Source organism: Platalea leucorodia (assembly GCF_965183815.1).
Source record: "Platalea leucorodia genome assembly, chromosome: 21".
NCBI classification, from domain to species: Eukaryota; Metazoa; Chordata; class Aves; order Pelecaniformes; family Threskiornithidae; genus Platalea; species Platalea leucorodia.
In genome coordinates this window covers 4,329,547-4,357,057 of record NC_138843.1, presented here as the reverse complement: position 1 = coordinate 4,357,057, position 27,511 = coordinate 4,329,547, and the positions used below count along the sequence as shown (strand labels likewise).

At 65.6% G+C, this 27,511-nt stretch overlaps 4 protein-coding genes across 6 annotated transcripts; 3 read left to right on the top strand and 1 right to left on the bottom strand.

The window, feature by feature from the left end:
- Positions 1-299: 299 nt before the first annotated feature.
- Positions 300-3,345, top strand: CREB3L3 (cAMP responsive element binding protein 3 like 3; the record flags this gene model as incomplete). Its single annotated transcript, XM_082331030.1, has 9 exons — positions 300-422; positions 593-848; positions 1,355-1,470; positions 1,732-1,863; positions 1,945-2,051; positions 2,201-2,269; positions 2,396-2,480; positions 2,827-2,923; positions 2,996-3,345. The coding sequence occupies 9 exons, from the start codon at positions 300-302 to the stop codon at positions 3,343-3,345; spliced, it is 1,335 nt and encodes a 444-aa protein (XP_082187156.1).
- A 407-nt stretch (positions 3,346-3,752) lies between these two features.
- Positions 3,753-11,974, bottom strand: SIRT6 (sirtuin 6). Its single transcript, XM_082331089.1, has 8 exons — positions 11,854-11,974; positions 10,548-10,675; positions 10,006-10,188; positions 7,479-7,538; positions 6,802-6,897; positions 5,897-5,977; positions 5,416-5,539; positions 3,753-4,666 (listed from the first exon to the last, which is right to left on the bottom strand). Exons 1-8 carry the CDS (start codon positions 11,917-11,919, stop codon positions 4,346-4,348), a joined length of 1,059 nt encoding a protein of 352 aa, XP_082187215.1. The 5' UTR covers positions 11,920-11,974; the 3' UTR covers positions 3,753-4,345.
- Positions 11,975-14,076: 2,102 nt separating this feature from the next.
- Positions 14,077-21,619, top strand: ANKRD24 (ankyrin repeat domain 24; the record flags this gene model as incomplete). Its single annotated transcript, XM_082331568.1, has 19 exons — positions 14,077-14,145; positions 15,221-15,351; positions 15,440-15,528; positions 15,856-15,920; positions 16,169-16,226; positions 16,307-16,377; positions 16,621-16,727; positions 16,814-17,001; positions 17,570-17,598; positions 17,756-17,848; positions 18,403-18,507; positions 18,624-18,668; positions 18,788-18,886; positions 18,963-19,035; positions 19,157-19,278; positions 19,358-20,608; positions 20,926-21,063; positions 21,157-21,222; positions 21,429-21,619. 19 exons carry the CDS (start codon positions 14,077-14,079, stop codon positions 21,504-21,506), a joined length of 2,877 nt encoding a protein of 958 aa, XP_082187694.1. The 3' UTR covers positions 21,507-21,619.
- Positions 21,620-22,073: 454 nt separating this feature from the next.
- On the top strand, positions 22,074-25,100 carry EBI3 (Epstein-Barr virus induced 3). Of its 3 annotated transcripts, none has more exons than XM_082331044.1 (7): positions 22,074-22,132; positions 22,622-22,915; positions 23,473-23,697; positions 23,791-23,908; positions 24,020-24,192; positions 24,505-24,668; positions 24,876-25,100. In XM_082331044.1, exons 2-7 carry the CDS (start codon positions 22,831-22,833, stop codon positions 24,957-24,959), a joined length of 849 nt encoding a protein of 282 aa, XP_082187170.1. In that variant the 5' UTR covers positions 22,074-22,132; positions 22,622-22,830; the 3' UTR covers positions 24,960-25,100. The 3 variants fall into 3 exon arrangements, with proteins under 3 accessions (XP_082187170.1, XP_082187168.1, XP_082187169.1); XM_082331042.1 differs by having other exon boundaries at positions 24,807-25,100; XM_082331043.1 differs by having other exon boundaries at positions 22,076-22,132; positions 22,721-22,915; positions 24,807-25,100.
- The last annotated feature ends 2,411 nt before the right edge of the window (positions 25,101-27,511 follow it).

Genomic DNA, 27,511 nt, shown 5'->3' with positions numbered 1-27,511 from the left:
ATGGTCATGCGGCTGCATAGACACGCAGCTCTGCACACGCGTGTGCCGGCGTGGCCACATGCACATCCCGCCGTGCACGCATCCAGGTGGTCACACGCCCAGTCACACATGTCCACATGCGTGCAGATACACCTCCCTGTGGTCCCGCACATGCGTGCCCATGCCCGAACACGCTCCCTGCTGCCGCTCACCAGCCCCATGCCCGCCCCACGATTCGGGGTGGCCGTGCAACTGGGAGGGGAGGCGGGGGAGCAATCACGGGGACCGGGTTGGGGACCTGACCCTGCTGCCTTGCAGCCATGGCCTCTGGCGTGGGCAGCCTCGACAGCCTCGACCTGCTGGACCTCCTCTTCGACCGCCAGGATGGGATCCTCCGTGGTGTAGAGCTGGGAACGCCGCCGGGCGCCTGGCACGAGGATGGGGTGAGTCCCCCGGGCCGGGGGGGCCCATCCCCACCTCATCCCTGGGTCTGGCAGGAGAGCCCCATCCCCACGCCTTGCTGGGAGCTGGGACCACCCCGCAGCGCGGGCAGCCCCTGTGGGCACCCCAGGGGGACGGGCACCCGTGGTGACAGGCACCCCTGTCCCCGCAGCGTGCCCAGGACAGCGAGGACTTCCTCAGCTCCATCCTGGGCTCCGGGGACTCAGCGTTGGACTCGCCCAGCTGGTCCCCAGCCACCAGTGACAGCGGGGTCTCTGAGGACCCCCCCTCCGACCAGCTCGACAGCCCCCCCAGGTGCTGCGACGGGGGTCCCAGCGAGGTCCTGTACCCCTACACCAACCCCTGTCGGGCTCTGCCCTTCCCGGGGGGGTCTGAGGTCCTGCACCCCGAGGTCTCCATCGACCTGGGTGAGCCACAGGGGAGAGACTGGGCAAAGGGTCAGGCTGGGGGCAACTGGAGGGACTGGGAGGGACTGGGGATGCTGGGGAGCTGAGGGGGATGGGGGAGCTGGGGTCTCTCGGGGATAGTGAGGAAATTAGGGGAGCTGGGGGGGGCCAGAGGGAACTGGGCAGACTGGGGAGAACTGGGAGGTCTGGAGTACTTGGGGGGAGCTGGGGGTAGTGGGGAGAGCTTAGGAACTGGGGTGAACTGGGCAGACTGGTGTTGGAGCCTGGAAGAGGAGGGAGGTTTGGGGGGACTGGGGGTGCTGAGGTGGGCTGAGCAGCGTGGGGCGTTCGGGGGGCGCTGGGGCAGGACCAGAGGGACAGTTTGGGGGGACAGAGTCCGGGGCCACTGGACTGGTAGGTGGCAGCAAGTCACCGTGGCTCTGGGGCCATGGCAGGGGTGAGGGTCCCACACTGGGGACAGAGGGGGACACGGGACTGCTGACAGCCTCCGCTCTCCCCTCACCCAGACATGTGGCACCCTGGCTTCTTCCTGGAGGAGAGCCAGGACCTGCCCGTGGTCTCCCCGCCCGCATCCTGCACCCTCACCGTCAAGGACCTGCTGCTCTCCGGCAGCTCTGATGCCGTGAGTCCCCTCCCTGCCCCTGTGTCCCCATCCCTCCTTGTCCCCAGCCTTGTCCCTGCACCATGATCCCCTCCCCATTCCTGTCCCCATCCCTCCCCGTCCCCACACTTGTCCCCTGTCCCACACCACGCTCCCATCCCTGTCCCTTTCTGGACCACGATCCCATCCTCATCCCGGCACCGTGGTCCCCACCACGGTCCCTGGGCTCAGGCGCGGGGTGACCCCGCCACCCAGGGCCGTCACCCATCCGTGGCCCCGCAGCAGCCGCAGGCACCCAGCTCCCTGCTGAGGCAGAGCCAGGGGCAGTTCCAGGAGCTGGTGCTGACGGAGGACGAGAAGAAGCTGCTGGCGAAGGAGGGGGTGTCCCTGCCCACCCAGCTGCCCCTCACCAAGGTGGGTCCCACCGTGCCTGGGAAGGGCTCGGAGTGGGGGGGGTCCCAGCCCCGGCGGCCCTGACCCCCCTGTCTCCCCCAGTACGAGGAGCGGGTGCTGAAGAAGATCCGGCGGAAGATCAGGAACAAGCAGTCGGCTCAGGAGAGCCGCAAGAAGAAGAAGGAGTATATCGACGGGCTGGAGAGCCGGTACGGACCCCAAACCCCTGCTCTGGGCACCTCCCAGCCGCCCCGGGCACCCTGGGGGCGCCCGGCTGGCGGGTGATGGGCACGCTGCTCTCTGCCAGCCCCGCCAGCTGTCCCCCCACCGACCTGGTCCCCCTCTCCCTGTCCCCCAGGATGTCGGCGTGCACGGCTCAGAACCAGGAGCTGCAGAGGAAAGTCCTGCACCTGGAGAAGCAGAACTCGTAGGTGTTCCCGGGGCAGGATGGGGACAGGGCGGGGTAGGATGGGGCTGGGACTGCCCCCGCCACCCCCGCCAGACCTACTGGGGGGCAGGAGGGGCTTGGAGGTCCTGATGTCCCTGTCCCCAGGTCCCTCCTGGAGCAGCTGAAGAAGCTCCAGGCCCTCGTGGTACAGTCAAGCAACAAGGCAGCACAGACGGGAACCTGCATCGCGGTGCGTGGAGCCCCCAGACCCGCCACAGCCCCCTCGCTTCGAGGGAGGGAGGGAGGCTCGGACCCACGGAGATGCGCTGGCAGGGGTAGCTGGAGGGATGGACAGAGGGATGGACGTGTGCTAAGGCAGAGGGATGGATGCTCCAAGGTTGGATGGATGGAGGGAGGGAGGCAGGGAGGGAGGCAGGGATGGAGGCAGGGAGGGATGGAAGCGCGCTGGCAGGGGCACGTGCTCTGGGAGGGACGCAGCCCTGGTTCTGCCCCCAGCCCCCTCTCTGGGAGCCGCGTCCCAGAACCTGGTCCTCCCTCCACCACTGTGCACGGTGACGTCCCCGCTCTGCCCCCAGGTCCTGCTGCTCTCCTTCGCACTCATCGTCTTCCCCTCCATCAGCCCCTTTGCCCCCAGCAAGGCCGAGGCGGACGGCGACTTCGGACCCGTGCGAGGTGAGGGCTGTGCCGGGGCTGCACCGGGAGCTCCGGGCGCTGGAGCGGGCCCTGACCCTCCTTCGCGCTCAGTTTTCTCCAGGTCCCTGCACAACGCGGCCGCCTCCCGCGTGGCTTACGCACAGCCCCAAGCCGGGGACGAGAAGCCCCCAGAGCTGCTGTGGCCAGAGCACCTGGGCGAAGCCCCCGAGACCCTGCACGAAGCCTTCGGTGGCCGCACGTTCACCCCACGCCCGGACAAAGTCTCCCCCCGTAACGGCACAGAGCCGCTCGCCTCGGAGGGGCTGAGCCACGGGGACGGGGATCAAGCCGACACCGTGTCTGGGGACGGCACCGTGCCGCACCACGGCCTGGCGCCGCTGGCTTGGACCAAGGCTGGCCACAGCAGGCCCGCGGTGCTGGAGCCGGCGGAGGAGCTTTAAGCAGCACCCAGGGACCACGGGGGATGCGATGGGGTGGCTCAGCACTTCATCCCCTACGGGAAAAGCCCTCGGGGTGGCCCCTCTAGGATCTGCCTCCAGGTGCGGGCAGATGCTGGACCCACTTGGCTTTGCTTCTGTCTGCGAACTGGGAAGATGAGACCGGCTCCCACTGGCCTTACTGGGAGGGAAGGGGCTGCTCCTGCCCCCTGGATGCAGCAGGAGTTGCGGAAGGGACACAGGGTCGCCCAGGATGGGGACGAGGGAACCGGAGGGGCCCTGGGCTGGTTGGCTATCGATGTTGCAACTGGTTGGGTTTGTTCTTTTTTTTTTTTTTTTTTTTTTTTAAGCTTTATTTTCATCTCTAAATAAAAGGTATTTTGGAAAAAATGCACCTGCGTTCATTTAATATGGGGTGATCCACAAGGGTTCAAGGACCCTTGGGCCGGGGACACCCCGAGCCAACAGGGTCCAACGGAGCTGGGACACGTGGCCAGAGCCAGCCCCGGGCCGCCCCGGCGCAGCGGGCATGGCCGGAGGCAGAGGGGAGGGCGGCGGGACCGGGGGGCACCATCCCGCAGCTCCCAGCCCTGCGCCAGGCCAGGATTCGGCCAGGATTCCCTTCCCCCGGATCCCCAGCGCGCACAGGCCCGGCTCTGCGGGCAGATCCCAGCCAGGAGATGGCAGCGGCTCATCCCAGCCGCTGCCCAGCCCCAGCTTCATCTCCGACGGCATCAGCTGCCCCGGCGCCGAGCACCCTCGTCCCTCTGCCCCTCCGAGGTCTGCTGGACCCCGCAACCGTCACCTCTCACAAGGGAGGTGCTCGGTGCGTTTCAAGGAGGCAACGCCCTTCCCGGGCCGGTGGGCGCAGCTGCCCTGACACACACGATTCAAGTGTATTTAATACTTACATAAAAAAAGGGACAATGGGTCAGGGTATAAAAAAAAGTCGGTAGGAAAAGCGGCACAGACAAGTGTCTGGACAGACAGGGAACAGTCCGGGTCAGGTGAGGAGAGGCTCCATCTTCATCTTCTTCACTGTTGTGGGCCCCGTGTCCGGGCTGGGACACTCCTGCTTCAGACTGTCACGGCGCTCTACCAGCGTGGTCCCAAGGTCCGTGCCGTTGTGCTGGGAGAGGGGCTCCTCCTTCAGCAGCCCGTGAGCCCCGGGGTCAAATTCAAAGAGCTGTTCGGGCTTGGTGAGCTCAGCGCTTTCCACCACCACCGGCCCCTTCCACTCCGGGACCTCCAGCCCCAAGTGTTTCATCAGCTTCGTCATGACATCGTCGACGTAGGCGTGGATGCGCAGGTCGGCCTGTCTGTCCTGGGGCGAGCGAGGGCAAGCACGGCATTAGGGGACAAACACCGTGTGCAGGGACAAACGTCCCCTCCCAGGGAGCGCGTGGGGACAGGGCCTGGGTGATGGCTCAGCTGCAGGCGGGCTCCAGGGCTCCTGTCCCTGAGCCACCGTCCCTGGCGGAACACGAACCGAGACCCTGACCCCGTCTGGTGCCGCTCCCCGGCTACGCCGCGGGCTGACAGGGCGCTATCACGGTGTGGGCAGGCAGCCCCCGCCTTGAAACACCGCCCGGAGACGGGGACATGGGTGCAGAGCCAGGCTAGCAAGCCCAGGACAGAGTGGGACAGGGACAAGGGAGCTCTAATGACATCCCAGAAACCCCCCAGCTCTGGTTATTTGAAAGACTTTGGACAACTAGGGCACCAAAACCAGGGCTGAAGATGAACCGAACTCCTCTGCCCCGTGGCGTGGGTTACGTGTGTGCAGTTATTTAATCAGTGTAATTCACCAGATCAGGCTGAGTTTTTATTCTGCTCTTAAGATTTACCTTCCGTTTCTAGGTGTTTATCGGGAGTTGCAGGTTTAAACCCTCCAAGGAGGGAAGCCCAGCCTGTTTGTTTGCTAAGCGAGGCCACTCTGCTATCTGGCCACCTGGGAGGGGACGATGTGCAGTGACTAACCTGTGATGGGGCTGAAACAAGTGATGCAAGGGGAAAGGAGCAGCGCAGAGCGAATGGCTCCGAGCGCAGAGCGGCGAGGACGCTCTCACTCACATGTTTGGTTGCTTGTAGGTTGACTATGACCAGCTTTCCTCCTCTCTTCTTCGTGATCAGCGGGAGGTTGCCACTGGGTTTGATCTGCAGAGAGGTCCCCAGAGTGACAGAGAGGTCAGCTTTCCTGCAGAGAGGAGACAAAACATCCAGGGCAGAGAAAAAGCTGTGGCCGTGTGCCGGCTGCTGCTCCTACCCTGCTCCAGTGTGGACTCTCCAAGTTTCCCAGCCGGGAAGCAAAGCTGTGGCCAGAATTTGCAGTGGTTTCTCTTGGCCACTTTCTGGGGAGAGGGCTGGGCCTCGCTGCGATGTGGGTACAGCCTCAGGGCTGCGAGGCACAGGACAGGACGAACAAAGCCAGGCAGGGCTGGCCCGAGGACCGCTGCGGTGCTGGCAGAGGACGGGGAGCCCGGGCAGGCTCCTGGGCCACCGCGAGCCGCAGGCGTCAGCAGCCGCACCGGTGTGAAGAGCCCAAGCACAGTACCTGCAGGCTTCGTCCGCCAGCGTGAGGTCGCGGTCAGGCAGGGAATCTTCCCAGTCCAGAATAGTGTCTCTTAACTTCCCTCTGGAAAACACACACAGGCACCACGGTTTCCCCCTGCCAGGCAGGAACAGGCAGCAGAGGTGCCCTGGGAGAGGGGACAGCGACCCAGATCCTCCCTGGCCCAGGGAGGGACAGAGAGAGCCCAGACGAGCCGAGGGGACTCACCAGCAGGCGAGGGAAGGCACAGAATTCACCTGCATGAGGGATTTTTGTGGCTGGTGCTGCAACGCCACCGAAGCGCCAGCTGCTCTGCTGGCCCAGTTCAGAGCTGGGATGCGCCCTTTGCTCCCCAGCATCAGAGCTGAGCCAGCAGAGCTCTGCCCCACAGCCCGGAGCCCCTGGCTCTGCTGTGCTGGCTCTGGATGAGAAAAGCAACGGGGCTGGGCCCGGGGAGCCTGGGTGAGGAAGCACGAGGGGCATGCGGGGCATGTCTGGATGCCAGATCATCTCAGGGTACCTCCAGCTACAGAGCTGGAAACGCTGTCTACGCTTCCCTACTGAAGGCAAGCAGCACCAGGGCAGCGCAGTGGCCGTATCCTGCTGGAAGAGAAGGGTCCCTCTAGAGCTGCCATCCCACAGCAGGGCATTCTCCAGCACTAGGACATGCTCAGACCCCCCCAGGGAGGCTGCGTGGCTGGGACGCCTTGGAGACGTGGGTGCTGGCTTCCTATCTGGGCTTTTGGAGATCTCCCCTACACCCGCTGCTTCTTCACCTGAGCTGGAGGGACGGTCGGCCCAGCCCTGCAAAGCAAAGTCTGCACGCCAGAGCCACTCGCTCAGGTGAACGGGTCCCTGCCACCCCATGTCCCCGCGGGAGCCCCCATCCAGCGCCCCTGCAGACGTACCTGCAGGCCCGCAGCCCCCGGGCTTTGGTGACGCTGCAGAGCCTGCCCGTTGGCTTCAGCCCCATGCTGCCCACGACCGCGTCCCGCACGTACTGCCTGCGAGAGAGACGGTGCCATTCAGGGCCAAACGTGCAGGGAGGCGGCAGCCGCTGCGAAGTGTCCCCCCCGAAATGGCACACCTCACACCACAGACCCTGCGCTGGAGGAAGCATTGGATGGCTCAGAGCCACAAGCAATGAGTGGAGCATCTCAGTCCTTCATCGATCTCTGCCTGCGTCTCTAACCAGGCGCTGCTGACAGCAGCTCTGACCAGCAGCCCCAGAGGTCTGCCACAAACCAGGATGGAAAAACCAGCTGGTAGCAACCTGCTCTCCTCTCTCCAGCCGGCAGGCACACACCCTGCTGCAGGCAGCCCTGCTGGCACATCTGCCTTGCCACGAGGAGCGGGATTTGCCGAGGGCCTCCCAGGCAATGCAGAATTCCCAGAAAGTTCATTTCCCACCATTTGACAGGGTTTAGGATTCAGACAGACAGATCTGTCCGTGATCCCACGCAGGCTGTGCCGGAGACCTGCCAGGCAGGCAGCCCACGGCACGTGCGGGGCCTCCATCGCTCCCTGGGGACACGACAAAGCCCCCACCCCACCGATGCCCTCCCCAGGCTGAGGGCTCACGTACTTGCCGCATTTCACGCACTCTTCCACAAACATGTTCCCGTGGAGCTCAGCCAACTTGTCCCTGTGGGAGAAAGGGCAGAGGTGAGCTGGGGAAGGGCGGAGAGCCCTGGGGCAACCGGGAAAGCTGCCCAAACCCCCCTCCTCACCAGGGGCCCTGCACCTCAAGAGCTTCCCCGCTTTCCAGCTCTGCTGAACCAGATCTGCCAGGTAAAGGGACCCTCTGCCATGGCCTGGGGACAGTGCCCCAAGGGGCAGCACTGAGAGGAATTATGTTAATTATAGACAAATATGGCAGCATCAGAGCAAGGCACCAGTGTCAGGCAGGCTCTGGGGGCACTGGGTGCCACGAAATGACCTGGCCTCGCTGCAGGGAGGCAGTTGGTCCGGCAGAGAAGACCGCTGGTCCGGCCACCGAGCAGGGGGGCTTCCCTGCGCCGAGCATGGCCATCACATGCAGGGCAAGCAGGTGCTGGCAAAACTACAGCACACTGAGCACCGCTTTGCGCGTTTAACACAAGAAATACTGTTCAAAAGGAGTTTGGGCAGAGCTGTCCCTCTTGCGGGGCAAGGGAGACACAGAGGCCATGTTCTGATCCTGGCGAGAGGCCTTCTGCACCACGGTTTCATCTCCATCACGAAAGCACTATGCTATGGCCACCACAACTGGGACTAACAGGAGGGACAGCATGTCCTGGCTTTTAAATTTTAAATGCATCCATCTGCAGCACCAATTCTAGCCCCTGATCCAGCCTCAAACCTTCTCTGCGCCCGGCAGTAACCGGGTCTTTGCTCTCCTCAGCACTCCGTGTTCCTCTCTGTCCTTGCACGTTCCAGCCCTTTGCCACTCGTTTTGACTAAAAATCCCCTCGAGCTCAACGCGAGCCTCAAACCTCAGAAGCTAGAGGAAAACAAGGCCACACTCTCCCTATGTTCCTACAAGCCCCACAGTGACTGGGAACATCTCCAGGGTGGATGGAGACAGGACTGACTTGATTTCCCCCATTTTGGCCCCAGTTCAGCTGCGCTTACTTAAGCACATGCTTCGCTTAGGTGGAAGAGCTGTGCTAAACCAGCGCGGGAGCCGGTGGCACCAGGCTGCAGGGAGCACAGCTGAGTTCTGGTCATCATTTCCTGTTCTTTTTCCCCACAGTTGTTTAATTTAGAAAGGCAAACGTGGTGCTAAGAGCAGGAACCAGGACTCAGGGCTTTTAATAATACAAAATACCCCCTGGAGGCAGCTCTCTGCTCAGCCCGTGATGGCTGAAGACATTTGTGAGATACGTCTTCTCTGAGGTCCCATTCATGCTCCTCATTCTCATCCCAACTCCCTTCATTTTTTTTTCCTTACTTGAGAATTCAGCTGCTCTCCTTTTCCTTTCCAGGCAGCTCCAAGCAGTTTGCCTCACAAGACAATCGCTCACTGGTCTTAAGTGCTGGAAATGGGTTTTATGACAGGCTGAAGTTTCTCGAAGGGAAAAGAGCCTGTTGCTGCAAGTGCTAATGGAAAGGCAGGTTCCTTTGAGGACATCTTTGAAACAGCCACTGCGCTGCTAAATGCAATTCAGTCCCCACCCATGCAGGGAGAGGAGATCTTGTACCCTCTGCTCCCACACGTCGCAGAGGGAACACGGCTACGCAGGATCCCTGACCTCACCGCAGAGGGAGAAGAAATCAGAGACCACAGCCGGTAAGACCAGTTCCAACTGCGGGACTCTCTCCGTCTTGCCGCCCTTGCAGTTTCACAAATTTGAGAGGCAAAGTACTTTTTAAGGCTATCTTGGGCCCAGGCATGGTTTCATCCCTGGGGCAGCACCACCTTTATTTTCTCAAGAAATTCAATTTAAGCAAACTGTAAAACAGCACAAGATCCAGCGCTCTGAGACAGCTCTAGCAACACTGATAAAGCAGGGCGATGGCATCTCTGCAAGCAGCACAAGCAATTTCAGATGCTCTCGTCCTCCCTCCTGTCTGTTTACCCCTCCGGACGGGTACAGAGGCAGCGGAAAGGACCGTGCGGCCTGAGTGCAGCTCTGAGCCCAGTTTCCAGGAGCACGTGCCCTACTTGAAGCCGACGTCTCGCTCCCCGGGCCACGAGCCCCCAGGCAGCCACGCAGTGCAGCCAGGCTGCTCACAGCGGCACCAACAGCTACAGCCACTCAGCTGATGGGTGGTAACATGCAACAGCCCAACACCACAACCCGTTCGTTTTTCTTGTGAACAAATGGCTTCTGGGTGTACTTTTAGAGAGCATCGACTGATGCTGACTTCATCTCATCACCGTCTGAATTATTACCATAACCTCGCTTCTCTAAATTCAAGCTGGTTTATGTTCCCCTTCCCACGTCAGCACATCCCAGCTTCCACTCCCAACACCAGTGAGCAGACAGCTTCCGAGCCAGCCTTGGAAATCAAGCCCCAGCACCAAACATTTGCACATGAGGCCACGCCAATCGGGCAGCAAGAACAGCCACGCGGCAGCAGCTGGGACAGGGACAAGGGACCCGGAGGCAGGGCGGGAGAGGCAGTACCGTGGGAATCCTGAACGCACGTGAAGGCCGTCCACATTCTGGCTGACCAGGAATTTCAGGATGCCGACTCTCTGCAGTCCCAGCAGCGCCATGTGAGTCTTGGAGGGCCTGGCATTCTCAAAGGTGGTGTCGAATTTTGGGGAGAGCCCCTTCTCTTCCATAGTCCAGACACCATTGGGCCCCCTGCAGCAATGGGCACAGAAAGAGTGAGAAGTGAGAGCTGAGGATCTAAAAGACAGCTGTAAATGCACCACAAGCCCTATCAACAGAGGATGAGCAGGGCGCTGCTAAACGAAGGTCGTGTATCATCAGCGATTTTTGTCATTGATGCAAGCAGAGCGCACGTAGGGCTTCTGTGGGTACGGCTTAACGTCAGACGGGTGTGCAAGCGGGAAAGGGTATTTTCAGCTGGATCCAGGACCAGACAGGAGTAGGTCTGGCTGGGGTAGCAGGAAGCACAGTCCAGAGCTTTAGAAGACATGAGGTGGACTCGGAGAAGGTGCCATCCTCCCAACCCCTCGCCCGCTGCCCACTGTCCTTACCTGAAGTCGGGAATCCCCGAGGCGGTGCTGATTCCAGCCCCCGTGTGAAACACCACATTGGAGGAACTCCTGATCAAGTCTGCCAGCTCCCGCACCTTCCTCTCCAGTTCCTCTGGTGGGTCAAAAATCTGAGCAGAAGAGACAAACCACCACGGGAATGGAGAGATGCAGGGATAGATCCTACACGCTTCCCAGCACAAAGACCCAGTAAACCACAATTCTTTCTTATCCATGAAAGGAAAGAAGATTTCGCATTCCTTAATGACAGAAGCATTTAATCAGAGAGAAACAGCGTTGTATAAACGACCGCCATGCAGGGTAAGGGCTTAAAACACCTAACGCAGCCGAGGGTATTTATTGCTCTCACTGACAGGCAGCTGATACCCCGAGAAGTGGCTGGGCTCCAGGGCACCGCCGGGCAGCAGGAGGACAGGAGCGAACCCGGTGCCACCCCATGTGTGCTCAAGTCCAGCTGTCACCAGCACAGCCATCGGCGCTGCGGACAAGACAGGGCCGAGGGACATCGAGCCGCATGGGAAGCCATGGAGATGGGGGATGCAGGGACGCTGTGGCTGGACGGGACCGTGGGCCCAGCTGGCTTTCAGGCAGGGGCACAGGATTTCATTTCTGCGAGATGCTTCTCCAGCCCGGTCTCCTAGGGACAGGGACTGAGGACAGGCCCCTGCATGCCCATGTCCCCTCAGCCCCCCAGGACAGGCCCCTGAATGTCCCTGTCCCCTCACCCCAAAACCTGTGATAAGCTTCCCGAGTACTGCTGGGGGCACGGGGTTGGGATCACCCCTGCGGTGCCTGGGACGGGCCCCTCACACCCAGCCCTGGGGATCTCCGCTGGGGACAGGGGCACGAAACAGGGGGATAGTGCTGGGCCTGGAGGACAACGACAGGGAGGGAGCCACGGGGCTGGGGGGGACGAGGAGGGAGCCACGGGGCGGGCCTGGGGGAACATGGAGGGAGCCACGGGCCTGCGGGGATGAGGAGAGAGCCACGGGGCTGGAGAGGACGACGAGGGAGCCATGGGGTGGGCACAGGGGTACGCGGAGGGAGCCATGGGCCTGTGGGGACGAGGAGGGAGCCACGGGGCTGGAGAAGACGAGGAGGGAGCCAGGGGGTGAGGGGGACGAGCAGGGAGCCACGGGACGGGCCCGGGGGGACACAAAGGGGCCCCCGGTGCTGGGTTCCCCACGGGAGACACCCATGGCGGCCGAGGGCCCGGTTGCCATGGAAACCCGTCAGGCCGGAGCAGGCCCCGGCTGGGCCCGGGAGGCCCCCGCCGCACCGCGCTCACCTCGGGGAGGCCGCACTTGCCCTTGTCCGAGTACGGCGAGAGCCCGGCCGCGTAATTCACCGCCATGGCCCGCCCCGGCCGCCGGAGCGCGCATCGTTGCCAGCCCCGCGGACGGGCGGAAGCGCGCAGGGAGGCCGCGGCGGGCGGGGCGCACGTGCGGGCACCGCCCGGGGGAGGACGCCGCCGCCGCCATCTTTGTGCCGGGCGAGGAGGCGTTTTGGGGGGGGGCGGCTGCCCTCAGCCTGCCGGGCGTCGGCTGCGCCCCTCGCCCAGGGCTGTGATCGGGGGCGGGGGGCGAGCGGGCCAGGAGGTGCCAGCCGGCCGGGGCCCAGCCGTGCCCCAGGCTACCTGCAGCCCCAGAGTCCCGAGAGAGCCAGGGAGCCCAACCTTGCTGCCCCCAGCCCCGCTCCGGGCCCGGCCCTGCCGTGGCCATGTCCCCTCGCCTCCCTCTCCCTGGGCATTTCAGGGGGGCAAGCAGCCCCCCTCCCCAAACGGGGCAGGGCCCCCCGCAGCCCCCCCGGCTGCCCAGCGCTGCCAGCTGTAACCGCAGCCAGGCCGTAACCCAACTCCCTCGCCTCTGGTTCCCCCCGCTCCGGGCGCTGCGGCCGTGGGGAGACGGCAGGCGAGGACGGGGCTACGGGAGCGGCGGGTCTGGGGGCGGCTGAGCCGGCGCCGGTGGGGGAGAGACCCTCGAGCACGGCCGTCCCCCGCCCAGGTGCCACGGGGCTGGGGCTGGAGCCGCCATGAAGAGCCTGAAGGCCAAGTTCAGGAAAGCGGACGTGAGTGCCGTTCCCAGGAACATGGGGACATGGGGACCTGCCCTGGGATGTCCCAGATCTCACAGGGACATGGGGACCTGCCCCAGGATGTCCATGGGGACCCACCCTGGGTGTCCACGGGGACCTGCGCTGGGATGTCCCAAATCTAACAAGGACATGGGGACCTGCTCCAGGATGTCCATGGGGACATGGGGACCCACCCTGGGATGTCCCGAATCTCACAGGGACAGAGGGACCTTCCCCAGGATGTCCATGGGGACATGAGGACCTGCCCCTGGATGTCCCGAATTTCACAGGGACATGAGGACATGGGGATCTTCCCCAGGATGTCCCCAGTGACACAGGGACGTGGGGATCTGCCCTGGGATGTGGGGTGGCTGCTCACACCATGGGGACAGCAGCCCCATGGAGGTCAGCACTGCCACCCTGGCTGGTGGGGTCGAGCTCCCAGTGCACCCAAGGGTGCTCCCAAGGCCACTGTTGGAAGTGGGGCAGAGCAAAGGAAAAAAAGGCAGCGCCAGGGAGAGGGAAGCGGGTCCCAGGTCCCCTCCCTGTCCCCTCCCTGGGGATGGCTGCCAGCTTTCCAGCTGCCCCAGGGAGTGGAGCCAGCATATCGATGCTCCTCAATTATTCAGCACCAGCCTGGCACTGTGCCGCAGGCTCTCGCCACCCTCCACCCTCCATATCAGGCAGAGGGTGACAGTGCTGTCCCCAGTGCCCATGGCGGCACTGGGCAGACATGTGCATTGGGGACACATGGACACAGGTTGAAGGCGCCTACATGGAGTCTGCGGGCCTGCCCCGCTCAGGGTGCTCTGTGCCTCAGTTTCCCCACACTGCCCTGGATATTTCTGTGAGCAGGGAGGGGCGAGAGGCTCCTGCTGTCCTGCTGTCCTGCCATCCCCGGGGCTCTTCCAGGGACCCTTTGAATTTTGGGGTTTCCTCCTTGAGGGGAGTTTGCTGGACCCTTGAGATGTAGGCAGGGGGTCCTGCCCCTCCCTTGGCCGCAGGGCTGTGCCCCCCAGGGCAGGGCAAGGGGTCCCACGTCCCCCTCCTCGGGGAGCGGGACCTGGATGGCAGGAGGACACGCATCCCCTTGGTTTGGGGGTGCATTCCTGCGTCACCTTGGGCATGGGGTGGGAAAGCTGCCCCCCCCAACCCCTCCCACTTTAACTGGGACCAGCCTGGGTGCTGGTCCCTGACTGGGACCGTGGTACCTGCTCCAGGATGGCAGGGATGCAGGGATGCCTGGAGCTCTGGATGCTGAGGAGGGAGGGAAGGAGGGAAAGAAGGAGGGACGGAGGGATGGAGGGAGGCGGATCCTGGCTCCCACTGCGGCAAGACCCGGCCCCCGCCCGGGCAGCGATGCCGGACCGAACTGGGGTCTGGGGTCCCCGGCCTGGAGCCCCAGCCTGCCCTCGCCCAGGCGGGGGGCAGGGGATGCATGGCTGCCCGCCGCCTCCTCCTCAACACCATGAAGCAGATCTGCCTCTGTGCCGCTGCCTCCTTTGCGGTACGTCCCTGTCCTCCATCTCCGGTCCCCTTTGGTCCCGTCCTCCGGGGTAAGCCATGTCCCCCCCACCCCACCTGGATCCCCTCCATCCCCATCCCCGTTCCGGGGCTCCGCTGCATCCTCTCCAACCTGCTTTGTCCTTGCATGACAAGGGGGGGTGGGGAACGGGCACCACCCTCCCAGTTTGCCCAGTAACCCTGGGAGACTGTTTTTTTCCCCAGATGGGGTCCCCTGGCCCCCGGGGCTGGAGGGGCTGGGGGGGCACCAGGCAGGTGCAGCGGCATGGCCCCACGCCTGGCAGTGGGCACCAGGCTGGCGAGGGGCAGGATGCAAGCAGCTCCCGAAAGGTGACATCCATTTCCTGCTGCCGTGACCGCAGCGAGCTCTGGCTTGTTGTCACGGGCTGCAGGGTGAACCCAGCGCTTCCCGTGCTGGTCCTGTCCTGCTGTGGGTCCCTCCCTCGGGATGGGGACGTGCAGGACCACTGGGTCAGCAAGCCCCCATCCAGTCCCAGTCCTGCGCAGGATTGTGCCCTGTGTATCCCCAGGGACCTGCTCTCACTGCCAGCTGTGCTCGCCCTGACTTTGTCCCTTCCTTGTCGCGGAGCAAAGCAAGGCTGGGAACAGGCTCAGTGGGGAGACCTGGGCAGGGATGGGGCTCAGGCACCTCGTGGGTGCTGGCTGTATTTAGCACTGGGGTCACTGGGGTGGCAGGGGCAAACCCTGGGGCAGGGGCAACCAGGCAGTGTTGGCTCACTCCCAAATCCTAGCTGGTCACAGCCTGGCCCATCCACAGCTAAACTGGGGCAGCTCTGTAAATCTCCTGGTCTGTGAGCTGCAGACTGGGTGGGGGCTGAAGGGGATCCTCATCCCAGGCAGCCATCCCAGCTAAACCCTCCACACCTGGGGCCAGACACCACAGCACCCGGGAAAGGGGTTGGCCCAGAGATGGCCATGCCAAGGGGATGGAAGACAGCAGGGGTGGGGATGAGGACAGGCACCCGAGCCCAGCCCAGCACCCTGCCCGTCCCTGGGGATGGCACACCCATCACAGCCTCCTCTTGGCTTCATTGCAGAGCCAGGACTGGACCAAGAATGATGAAAAGCTCCTGCAAGCTGTGGACTACAACGATGCCGGGAGGGTGACATCTCTCCTCGTCCGCAAGGGCCTGGTCCCCACCAAGCTGGACTCGGAAGGCAAATCCGCGTAAGTGCTGACCCACGTCCCCAGGACACCGGGGACGCAGGGCTGGGGGCCAGGGCTGTGAGTCCGACAGCCCCCGGTCTCGCTGCAGGTTCCACCTGGCCGCCATGCGGGGGAACGTGGACTGCCTGGAAGCCATGCTGGCCCACGGTGTGGATGCCATGACGAAGGACAGCTCAGGTGAGGGCATGGCCGCCACACGCCCCCGGCTAATGCCATGAGCCAGCCGGGGCCACCAACGCTCCCTGGTTGTTCCCACCCTGCCGCGGGTGTTGAGGCTGAGGGGACAGAGGTGATGGCCACACCTGTGGGGGCTGTAAATTGTCCCAGCTTCCTACAGGGACTCAACCACTGACTGATGGTGCTCCTGGGGGCGTCCCATTCCCATTCAGCCCCAGTCCAGCAGATCCTCCTGTGTGCCCATCCGTCCATCTGTCACCCAGCCGGTCCCCTCTGCCACAGACCCATTGTCTGTTCTCTGACCCGTCCGTCTGTCCCTCTCCCCAGGTTACACTGCCCTGCACCTGGCGTCCAAGCATGGCCACCCACAGTGCGTCAGCAAGCTGTTGCAGGTAGTGGGACTGGGAGCACGGTGCTGCGAGGGAGGGAGGGTGCTGTGCCAGCGAGGTGTCCTCTCTGTCCTTGAACTCCCTTCCCTCGCCAGCGGTGTTGGTTGGCATGGTGGTTCCCAGCTCTGCCCGGTGCTGTGTGGTGCTGCCTGGCACCTGCTCGGTCCTCCACCATGCCAAGGAGCCACGTCCACTCCAGCAGTCTGTCTCTCTGTCCCCTGTCCTCCTGTAACTCAGGCTCTCTCCCTCAGGCCTCCTGCCCTGTGGACGTGGCCGACGGCAGTGGCCGAACAGCGCTGCACCACGCAGGTGAGTGGGGACAGTGCCAGCCCAGCCCTGCTCACGTCCCCGTGGGAGGCACAGTGCTCAGCCTCTGTCCTTCTCCCCAGCGGTCAGCGGCTGCATCTCGTGCTCAGAGATCCTCTGTGACTTCAAGGCTCCCTTAAACATCAAGGACAAGGTGAGATCCCTCTGCTCCTTGCCCCGCCACGCTGTGCAGAGCAGCAAGGGGCCAGGCTGGGGCTGCCTCTGAAATGCAGCAGCTTCTGGGGTGGGACGCAGCAGCGGGCAGTACCTGGGGTCCCTGGGGTGAAAACACACCATGAAGTGGGACGTGGAAATCCGGGAGATGACGGGAGTGGGGTGCCCCATGGGGAGATCTGAGCCTCATCTGCACAGCCTCACCCAACCTGACCCTGCCCAGGATGGCTCCACGCCGCTGATCCTTGCTGCCAAGATGAGCCACTCAGAGCTGTGCCGGTACCTGCTGCACCGCGGTGCGGCTGTCAACAGCCGGGACCTGCAGGGGAGGTGAGTCTGTACCGGTGGGGACTGGGGGCGGACGGGGAGACGGAGGGAATGGTCCCCCTCACCTCTCCTCTCCCCACTCTGCTCAGGACAGCCTTGATGCTGGCCTGCGAGAACGGCAGCGTGGAGACGGTGGAGGTGCTCGTCAACGCCGGTGCCCGGGTGGCCGTGGTGGACTCCACAGGTCACGATGCTGCACACTACAGCCTGGCCACGGGCAACGCTCTCATCCAGCACTTCCTGCAAGAGGCTGCTCAGCGCCGGTCCTGGGCCAGCGGTAAGGCAGCCGCGCCGCCCTGGTGCTCCTTGTCCACAGGGCAGGGACCCACGGGGGTGTTGTCACCCTGCAGGGTGCTTTGGGGCAGGGCTGTCTAACCTGTGGCTAGAAGAGGCCGAGCAAGGCTGGGGGGCACGTGCCCCCTTTTCCCACGCGCTGCGGGTGCCTTCGCCCATGCTGTCACCAGCCGAGGGCTGGGAGGTGGTGCTGAGCCTCGGTTGCCTGTCTCAGTGTCTGAACACATTGCACGCACATGTTCACACGTGTTTGCAAGCATGGGGGTGTGAGTGCACGTGTGTATCAGCAAGTGTGTTTGTACATGTCTGTGTGGGCGTCTCCCCATGTCTGCACACGTGTGCATCCCTGCAATTACACATCCACGTATATCCCGTATTTGTCTGTCTGCGTGTCTACGCACACGTGCCCCCCTGCATACACGTGTGTGTGTGCGTGCCCCCTGAGCACATTCACAGGTTCCCCTGCAGCCGCGTGGGCTCTGCCTGCTGTGCCCACCCCTATGATCCCCTAAACTTCCCCAATTTCTCTTTCCTCCTGCTCTGCCCCGCAGAAGAGGAGTCGACTGAGCAGACATCCCAGGTAAGGGCCTGCCTGGCTGCCCACCTCTTACCGGGGCTGGCCCCAGCCCCTGGGTGGGGGTCCGCAGGAGCCCTGGGGCTCTCCAAGGTGGCGATGGGTCAGGAAGGAGGGAGGCCACTTTAGATGTGATGTCCCTTCTGCCCTGGTGTCTCCGCAGACGTCTTCGCCCAGCCAGTCGTCTGTCAGGGAGAAGAACAGCACCCCGAGGAAGAGGAAAGCCCCTCTGCCTCCCCTGGGCACCGCCGGCCAGGTGAGGGAGGGGTCCCCCTTAGCTCCACGGCTGCACCCGGCTTGGCAGGCGCAGGGTAGCTGAACCATGGCCTGCTCAGGGAAACTTCTCCAGCTTTGCCCGCCCCGGGGGCTGCGCGGGGGCCCTCCTCCCTGCAGTGGAGGCGATGCTCGGGGGCTGGCCTGAGCTGCAACAGAGGCTTCGTCCCCACTCCTGGGGTGCATGCAGCACCTCACGCCCTGAGCTCCTGCTGTCGGCAGGGCAGGGGCTATTGGCCCCTTTCTCTCCATGCCACGGGTCCAAAACACCCCTCGCCCAGGGGGCTGTGCTGGTGTTGGGGGGGTCCATGTCCTGCCAGAGCCTTCCCTTCCCTCTCCGGTGTCAAAAAGCGCCCTGCACACCCTGAAGTGTGGCTCACTGATGGGGGCACGTGGTGGCCAAGAGCCACCACTGAGCCTGGCTGGGCTCAGCCTGCCACGGCCCCCCTGGTGAGGATGGGCAGGAGGGGGCCGACAGTGGGGAGGGGGCTGGCAGTGCCCGGCACTGAGGCTTGGCAGGTGGCTGCTCATCTGCAGGAGGACCGGGATGCCTACGAGGAGATTGTACGGCTGCGTCAGGAGCGGGCCCAGTTCTTGCAGAAGATCCGGGGCTTGGAGCAGCAGGAGAAGAAGAGACGGGAGGTACCAGCGAGCCGCAGAGTCGTGGGGGAGATGCCACCATGTTCCTAGGGAGCGGAGGGGAGGGGAGGGATGGAGAAGGCGTTTATCCCTCCCTGTTTCTCTCTGTGTCCTGCTAGCAGGCAGAGCTGGACGAGGGCTCCCGGCGCTCCATGGAGAAGCAGGTGAGGCTGGCAAAGAGGTCATGGGTGGCCTCAGCTCTCTGAGGGGTCCTGGTGCTGGGGATGCCATCGGGACTCTGGTGGGAGCGAAGGGGACCCCATGCCCGTGTCCTGCTCCACAGATCCAGGAGCTGGAGGAGCGGCTGGCGGAGCGGGATGGTGAGAAGGAGCGGCTGGGCAAGGAGGTGGAGGCTCTCTGGAGCCGCTTGTCCTCGCTGGAGGTAGGTGCAGGTAGCAGCTGGCAGTGCCAGGGGCTGGGGTGCGCGGGGGCTGACGCCTGCCACTCTGCACCCCCAGAACGAGAAGGAGAACACAAGCTATGACATCGAGACACTGCAGGACGAGGAGGGAGACCCACTGGAGTTCCCAGGTAGGGCCCTGCCTGCCTCCCAAGGCCCCCGTGGGGCTGGGCAGCCCTCGGGGAGGTGGCACCCCGTGGCAGGGAGTGGGGACATGGGTGGGCATGGCACTGGAGTCCCTACGCCCCACAGGGGCAGAGCTGCTGCTCTCCAAGAAGACGCTGAGCCCCTCGGCCGAGGAGCTGCTGGCCACGCTGCAGGGGCAGGTGCAGTCCCTCACCATGCAGAACAGGGAGCTGAGGGAGAAAATACAGGCAAGTCCTCATCTTGGAAAAGTCTGTCCCTCCCTGCCTCCGTCCCCTGGCCCCTGGTGGCCTCACCGTCTCCTCACAGGTGCTGGAGAACTACGAGCGGGATGAGAGCAACCCGTCCACCCCAGGGGACTTCGTGCCCGCCAGCCTCTACAACGCTCTCCAACGTGAGCTGGAGCAGTTGCGGGCGCAGCGCTTGGAGCCACCGCGGGGCACGGATGCGAGGGACGAGGCTGGTGGGCAGCCGGAGGGGCAGACCAGTGCCTCGGAGCAAACCCCAGAGCAAACTGGGGAGGGGAATGCGGCGCAGCAGCTCACCGAGGAGCCAGCCTGGGCCTGGGGCGAGTGCAAGGCGGCGCTGGGCGAGCTGCAGGTGCCGCGCACGCAGACCTCCTCCTCCGCGGCCGAGCGGGAGGCCGGCGCTGAGCTGGCGGAGGCCCGGGCAGCCCTGCGGCAGGCGCAGGCGGCACTGGAGGAGCGGGAGCAGCGGGTGCAGGAGCTGCAGGCCCGTTTGGAGGCTGGCGCGGAGGCCGTGGAGGCGACGGCCTCCCTGGGATCTTCCCTGGAGGAGGCGTCGAGGGAGAAGGAGGCCTTGCTGGAGCGCTGCGGCCGGGCAGAGGCGGAGGCGGAGGCCCTGCGGCGGGAGCTGGAGGCCAAGACGCGGGACTGGCGGGCGGCGGGCGGCCCCGAGCCGGAGGTGCTGGAGCGACGGGTGGCAGAGCTGGTGCGGCAGCACGAGGAGGTGACGGCCCAGCTGGGGCAGCTGCGGGAGACGCTGGGTCGCAGGGAGGCCGAGCTGGGCACGCTGCGGGAGCAGCTGGCCACCCGGCCGGTGGGGCGGCGGGAGCACGAGGAGGCCCTGGCGCGGCTGCGGCAGGCGCAGGCGGAGGCGGAGGGCCGGGTGCCGCGGGAAGAGCACGCCCGGGCCACGGCGGCGCTGGAGGAGCAGGCGCAGGCGCTGCGGGAGCGGGCGGCCCAGCTGGAGGCGGCGGCGGAGGCCAAGGGGCGCGAGGCCGCCCGGCTGGAGGCCGAGCTGGCGGCGGCGGTGCCACGGGGAGAGCACGAGGCGGCGCAGGCGGGGCTGCGGGCCGAGGCGGCGGCGCTGGCCCAGCGGCTGGACGAGCTGTCGCGGCGGCACGAGAAGACGTGCGAGGAGGTGTTCCGGGTGCAGCGGCAGGCGCTCTTCATGAAGAGCGAGCGGCAGGCGGCGGAGGAGCGCCTGGCCGCCGCGCAGAAGCAGCTGGCGGAGGCGCAGGACGAGGCGCGGCGGCTGCGGGAGCTCCACGGCCACGCCGAGGACTCGGCCCGGCTGGTCAGGGACAGGGACAGGAAGGTAGGGGACAGGGAGGAGGTGTTGGGGGGGTGGCGAGGGGCTCCTGGGAGGGGAAATGGTGGCTCTGGGCCCTGCTCAGGTGGGCACACATAAGTGCACACATGGACGCACATGCACCCCTGCTGTTCCCCTTTTTTTCCCCCCCGGAGCCGAGACTGGAACTGGGGGCAGAAGGGGTGGGATGGGAAAGTCCCAGCTCTGCCCCTGCCCGGGCGCGGGGGCACCCCGGGGTGGCAGCAGGCATGGCCGTGGGTGGACCCCAAGGGAGTCAGGGCTGAGGGGTCCCTGGGCCCCTGTAACCTCCATGCGCTGTGCAGATCACTGAGCTCTCTAAGGAGGTCTTCAGGCTGAAGGAAGCCCTGAATGCCCTCCCCGAGTCCCGGGGACCACCGCAGTCACCCCCCGATGCTGCCACGCTCCAGGCCAGGATCCGTGCGCTGGAGGAGAAGCTGGCGGTGGGTACCAGGGGGCTTGTGGCCATCACCTGGTGGGTTCTGGGCATCCGCAAGCCCCCAGCCCCGTGCTCAAACCCGCTTGCCGTCTTGCAGGAGACCGAAATGCAGCACAGCAAGGTGGTGACGCTGTACCGGAGCCACCTGCTCTACGCAGTGCAGGTGAGGTGGGGACGTGGCTGTGGGGGAATTGGGGACACCGGTATGGAGGACCGGGGCACCAGGCAGCCACACCTCGGTGCCCGCACGCATGTGGGAGGCAGCAAGGGGCTGGATCCAGGGACTGCCAGCCCAGGGGCGCGTGGGCCACGCACAGAGAGTCCCTGATGTCCCCTCTGATGTCCCCACCAATGTCCCTTCCACCCTAGGGCCACATGGACGAGGACGTGCAGAGACTCCTGTGCCAGATCCTGAGGATGCAGCGGCTGCAGGAGCAGGGCAGATGAGCCCCTGCCAGCACGGCAGTGCTGCAGGGGTCGGTGGCACAGCCAGTGACACGGCTGGGGGGCCAGGCCCGTGACGGTGCCCTCTGTGCCCCTTTGCTTCTCCGGGCAGCACCCTGTCACTGGCACCCGCACCCGCACCCCCACCCGGCCCCGGGGGCCTGTGCCAGCCCCCCCATGCCCCACGCACCCCAGCACAGCAGCAATAAAGTATTTATACTCACGCCAACGGGACAGCTCATCTCTGGGGGGGACAAGGGTGGGCACAGGGACACGGGTGCGGGGGGCTCTGGGGGAGGCTGGCGGAGCTGGGGATGGCAGGGGTTCAGTGCTGTCATCTCCTCCAGCCCCGATGTCCCCAGACAGGAGTGGGTGACCATGAAGGAAGCGGGGTGGTGGCGTGGGAAAGGTTGAAACCCTCTTGGCCAGAGCCAAAACCGCCTTCTGGCAGGTCCGGGGCAGGCAGAGGCCCCGTGTGCGGGGGATCCCTGTGGAGCCGCGCTGGGCGGCGGGTCCCCACTGGGGACGGCGTTTCCTGCGCGAGGAAGTGGGCTGAGGCCGGCCGGGGCTGCGGCTTCCCGCACCGGCGGTGACGGAGCCTCTGGTCCCAGATACCTGGCCCGGCTGCGGTGAGCGTGACGGGGTACAGGGCTCCCCGTGGGGCTGGGGGCATAGGGGAACGTCGGGGGCTAGGGGTGGGGGGCACCATGGGGTGCATGATACGGGGAAGGTGAGGCATGTCCCGCTGCCGGGGCTGAGCCAGCCTGCGGCCAGGGCAGGCGATGACAAGGGCAGGATCCATCCCTGGGGTGCTGGGCTTGGTCACAGCGGGGAACGCAGCTCAGTCCCCAGGGTGGGTTTTGGGGGGTCCCTGTGAGGGACAGTCCCTCCCCAGATGCCCTGGGAGGTGGGGGCCATCCGAGTGCGCTGGCCCCTTCCCTGGTCAAGGCCTGGAGTGACCCGGAATCTCGATTCCAGGCACAGGACCGCAGGGGTGGCTGCAGGTCCCCATGGGAAACCCAGGTCACACAGGGTGTTTTCGCTCCCACCTCTGCCCCCTCCTCCTGCCTGGCAGCAGGATCCGGCCACCGCGGCAAGAAACCATCCCCTGTCCCCAGGGCGTGCGGCAAGGCCAGGGGGAAACTGAGGCACGGCACTGTGGGGTGGCCCGCGGATGGGTTTGAACCCCCAGCTTTAGAGTGATGTCCCTGGACCAGCTGGGGACCTGTGGCTGTGGTGTCCCTGCTGTCCCCTGCCCCGGGGTCTGACCGTCCTGCCTGCCCCCACGGGTCCCTGGAACCGGGCAGCGCCGCTGAGTCTCCCTGACATGAAGTGGCTTTGGGTGGTGGCTTTTGTGGCACCCGCCTGCACCGTTCCCTACAACGCCACGGCAGGCAGCACTGGGGATGGAGGTATGGGGGGACGGGGACAATGGGGACAGAGGTATGGGGGCATGTGGGACTGGGGAGGGACTGGGGGGGCTGGGATGGAGGTTGGGGGGAGCAGGATGGGGAGGACACAGCAGGACTGGGCAGACTGGGAGCGCTGGGGATGGAGATGGAGGGAGCAGGGATGGAGGTATAGGGGCACCGAGGGGACAGGGGACACTGAGGGGACCGAGGCCAGAATTACAGGGCATCTAAGGATAAAGGTGTAGGGACACAAGAGGGATTGGGGACATGGGGGGACTGGTGATGGAGGAGTAGGGACACGGGGTGTCTGGGGACACGAGGGGACCAAGGACAGAAGCACGGGGGCTGGGGGCATTGGGGAGGGAGGGGCAGCGGGGTGCTGGGAACAGAGTTGGGGGGCCCAGGGAGGCACAGACCCTTCCTGACCCCATGTCACCCCCTGCCACTCCCTGTCCCCGCCATGGCGTATCCCCTTGACCCCCCTGCCGGGGACCGCAGCGGGGAGATGGGGGCATCACGCTGGGGGCTGCAGCCTGTGCCCACTGCCCTCTCCCCAGGCCGCTGTGCCCTGCAGCACGGCACCCTGGGCACCGAGGTGCTGCTGCGGTGCCCGGCCGCGGCGGGGGGGCCGGCTGAGTGGCGCCGGGGGGGGACTGTCCTGGGAACGTATCCTGCACCGGGGCTGGCCCTCCCCAACGCCAGCCTGGCCCACGAGGGCCACTACAGCTGCCACCACCCTGGCACCGGCGAGACATGGGCCACTGTCTGCCTGCGGCTGGGCTGTGAGTGACCCTGGCCCCCCCGTAGCCCCCCGCTGCTGGCTGGGGGTCCCCTGGGGAGGCCGGCAGCGGGGTGATGACCGTCCCCTGCCCCAGATCCCCCTGCACCGCCTGCCGTCGAGTGCTGGGCCATCAGCTACCCGCAGGCAGTGAACTGCTCCTGGGTCCTGGCCCCCGAGCCGCTGCTGGACACTGACTTCGTGGCCACGTACAGGTCAGTGGGGGGCCCCGAGCCCCGGCTGAGCCCCCCCGGTGCCTGTGTCTCAGGTGGGGCTGCAGGCAGGGCAGCCCACCCCTCGCCCAGCTCCCCGCTCCGCCCCGCCAGGCACGGCTCGTGGGGGGCCACAGAGACAGGCGAGTGCGTCCGCACGGGGCCGCGGAGCTGCTCCTTCGGGGACGTGCAGATGTTCTCCCTCATCCCCTACGCGGTGAACGTGACGGCCGCGAACCCCCTGGGCGCCGCCTCCAGACTCCTGCCCTTCCTCCTGGAGAACATCAGTGAGTGCTGCTGGGACCCGCCTGGACGCCCGGGTCCCTGCAGACCCCTCGCACTTAACCCCCTCACCTCCCAGGCAGTGTGCCTGGGTCTAATCCAGCCCGGGGGCTTCCTTTGGGTCTTTCCCCTCCCGTTTGCTCCCCTGCTTGGGATGCGGAAACATCAGGGCAATGATTTGCTGGGTCTCAGACCAGCCTGGATCGCACAGCTCAGTCAATGGGGCTGGTGGACATGGCGTCACTGTCCCCAGAGGCCACGTGCTGGATCCCCCGGCCAGCACCTCACACACCTCCGTTGTCTCCCTGCTTCGTTAGTAAAGCCGGACCCCCCCGAGGACCTGCGGGTCTCACCCATCCCCGGGGAGACCAAGAAGCTGCTGCTGCAGTGGAGCCCGCCAGGGTCCTGGCCCTTCCCGGAGTACTTCCCGCTGAAGTATTGGATCCGCTATGCCCGGGAGGAGGGCTCTGTCACCGAAACGGTACTGCCCACCCCCCTGCTGCATCCCCCACCCTCCCACGCCCGGTAAACTGAGGCACAGCTGCAGGCTGCATCCCCGAGCAGGGTTGTGTCCTGGCCCCCCGGCCCATGGGTGCCCCTAACCCCGCTCTACCCCTAGATCGGGCCATACGAGCAGACATCGTACACCCTGACGGGCGTGCGACCCGGGACCCTCCACCACATCCAGGTGGCCGCTAAGGATTTCACAGACTCCGGGGAGCTCAGCGCCTGGAGCCTGCCGGCCTCGGGGACGCCCTGGATGGAGCCATGACAGGCAGAGCAGGGCCGGCGTCCCCTTCCCCACCCTGCTCCTCGCCCTTGTCCCACCGAGGGACCCCACAGGGCCCAGCCGCTCTCTGTCCCCACGTCCCCAGCAGCGTGGAGCCACCAGGACTGGAGGGACCTGCCAGAAGCCGGCAATAAACCAGCCTGAGGCTCTGATCCCGTCCCGCTTTTGTGATGCTTTCCATGAAGCAGCTGCGCTGCCCCTGGGGACGCTCCCTTTGCTGGCTGGGAGGCCGGACGGGGCCAGGACAGCCCTGGCCATGGGCAGAGGGGAGGACGCAGGCTCCAACCGGCCCCGATCGCCCCACCCGGTCCCTGTGGAGGGTCCAGACCGGTCACTTTGCCCCCCGCAAGGCCTTGGCTGGCCCCTGTGGCCTCAGCTGGTCCCTGTGACCCCGCCATGGCCCAAACTGCCCCCCGCCAGGCCTCCACGGTCCCCGTGGCCACTCTCTATGGCCTGAGGTGGCCTCCAGAACCCACACCGGCCTCCAGGGCCCGACTGGCCCCCGCGGCGACCTCCCGGGGCCCGCCCCTCGCCCCTCGCCCCCGGAACCGCCTTTCGGGCGGGCTCTTGGCGGCGGCACAGCTCGCTGACGGACGGCAGAAACAGCCAGTAGCAAGCGAGGATCCGCCGGGCATGGGCCCGTTTCACCAATGAGCGGCGGGGAGGGGCGGGGCTGCTTCCCGGAAGTGGCGGGCAGTGAGGCGCAGCGGGGCTGAGCCGCCATGTCGGGGCGGGAGGTGCCGGGCGGGGGTTGCCGCATCGCTGTGGCGGGGCCCCCAGGCTGAGGGGGATCTTTGGAGGAAGAGGCGAAGGCAATGCAGAAGGAGAGGGAAGAGGAGGAGAGAAACAATCCCTGCCAAAAAAATCCGTGGGGCGCTGTGGAGGGCTGCAACGCCCTGCCCAGTCCCCTTCAAACCCGGCTGAGGCCCTGGGGAACTCGAGCGCAGGAGGGTCTTGCCTGGACCCCGGCTAAGCCCGGCCCAAGCCCCGGGGCTCTCTGGAGGGCAGCAGGGCAGCTTGGGACCTCGGCTAAGCCCGGCCCAAGCCCGCGGACCCTGGCTAAGCCCGGCCCAAGCCGCGGGTCCCTGCGGGTCCCGGTGCTGCCCCCCCCCGTGGTGTGACGCGGCGGTACCGCCAGGGGGCGCCGCTCGCGCAGGCGCAGCGCCAGGGCCGCGCCGGCCGCCGCTTTCCCGCCGTTGGGCGGCGGGGCTGTGCGCACGCGCAGGGCGCCCCCCCCCCCCGGCGGCTCCCTCAGGCGCCCGCATGCGCGGTGCGGGGCCGCCCCCGGCTCCTCCTCAGCCCGGCGCTGCGGCCTCCCGGCGCCGGCCCGGGGCATCGGCACCATCTCGGGAGCCGTAGCCCTCCTCGCGCTCCTCTGGTTCCCTCAGTTCCCTCCCGAGGCCCTCATTTTTTGCTCTGAGCCGCCTTTTGTCTCTCTGGCCCCTTCAGGCTCTCCCTGCTCCCACCGCAATGCCTGCCGAGCTCTTCCCTGTGCCCCACAGCCATCTTGTATCTCTGTAGCTCCCTTCGGATCCGTCTTGCTCCCTGAGGACCCCTCCTGTGTTCAGTTGTGTGCCCCGGAGCAGCTCCTGTCCCCTGTGCTCTCCGGGATGGCTCCGTTCAGCCCCGGGCTCTCCGATGGCGTCTGCTCTGCTCACATCCCATCTCGAGCTCCTCGTCTCCCCAAGCAGGGAAAGGTGAGGGCCGCCAACAGCTTCCCGTCCTGGCCACCTGGAATCGTGGAATCACAGAACTGTTTAGGTTGGAAAAGACCTTTAAGGTCATCAAGTCCAACTGTTAATGCAGCGCTGCCAAGGCCACCACTAACCCATGTCCCTAAGCACCACATCTCCCCGGCTTTTAAATCCCCCCAGGGATGGGGACTCAGCCCCTGCCCTGGGCAGCCTGGGCCAGGGCCTGACAGCCCTTTGGGGGAAGAAGTTTTTCCCAATACCCAACCCAACCCTGCCCTGGCGCAGCTTGAGGCCGTTCCCTCTCGTCCCATCGCTTGTTCCTGGGGAGCAGAGACCGACCCCCCCGGCTCCAGCCTCCTTTCAGGCCGTTGCAGAGAGCGATGAGGGCTCCCCTCAGCCTCCTCTTCTCCAGGCTGAGCCCCCCCAGCTCCCCCAGCCGCTCCTCCCCAGCCTTGTGCTCCAGCCCCTGCCCCAGCCTCGCTGCCCTGCTCTGGCCACGCTCCAGCCCCTCCATGGCCGCCTTGGGGTGCGGGGCCCAGCGCTGAGCACAGCACTCGAGGGGCGGCCTCACCAGTGCCCAGCACAGGGGGACGATCCCTGCCCTGCTCCTGCTGGCCACACCGGTCCTGATACAAGCCAGGGTGCCATTGGCCCTCTTGGCCACCTGGGCACCCTGCTGGCTCATGTCCAGCGGCTGTTGACCAGCACCCCCAGGCCCTTTCCCGCCGGGCAGCTCCCAGCCGCTCCTCCCCACGCCTGCAGAGGTGCCTGGGGTTGTTGTGCCCCCAGGGCAGGACCCGGCCCTGAGCCTTGTTGCCCCTCACCCCGTGGCCTGGTCCC

Coding starts and splice junctions, on each gene's coding strand:
- SIRT6 (XM_082331089.1), bottom strand. CDS start 11,919: ATGGCGGTGAATTACGCGGCCGGGCTCTCGCCGTACTCGGACAAGGGC. Junction 10,189..10,547: donor TCGGGGATTCCCGACTTCAG/GTAAGGACAGTG, acceptor CCATTGCTGCAG/GGGGCCCAATGGTGTCTGGA. Junction 5,540..5,896: donor CTGGCGGACGAAGCCTGCAG/GTACTGTGCTTG, acceptor TCCTCTCTGCAG/GAAAGCTGACCTCTCTGTCA.
- EBI3 (XM_082331042.1), top strand. CDS start 22,831: ATGAAGTGGCTTTGGGTGGTGGCTTTTGTGGCACCCGCCTGCACCGTT. Junction 23,698..23,790: donor TGTCTGCCTGCGGCTGGGCT/GTGAGTGACCCT, acceptor CCCCTGCCCCAG/ATCCCCCTGCACCGCCTGCC. Junction 23,909..24,019: donor GACTTCGTGGCCACGTACAG/GTCAGTGGGGGG, acceptor CCGCCCCGCCAG/GCACGGCTCGTGGGGGGCCA.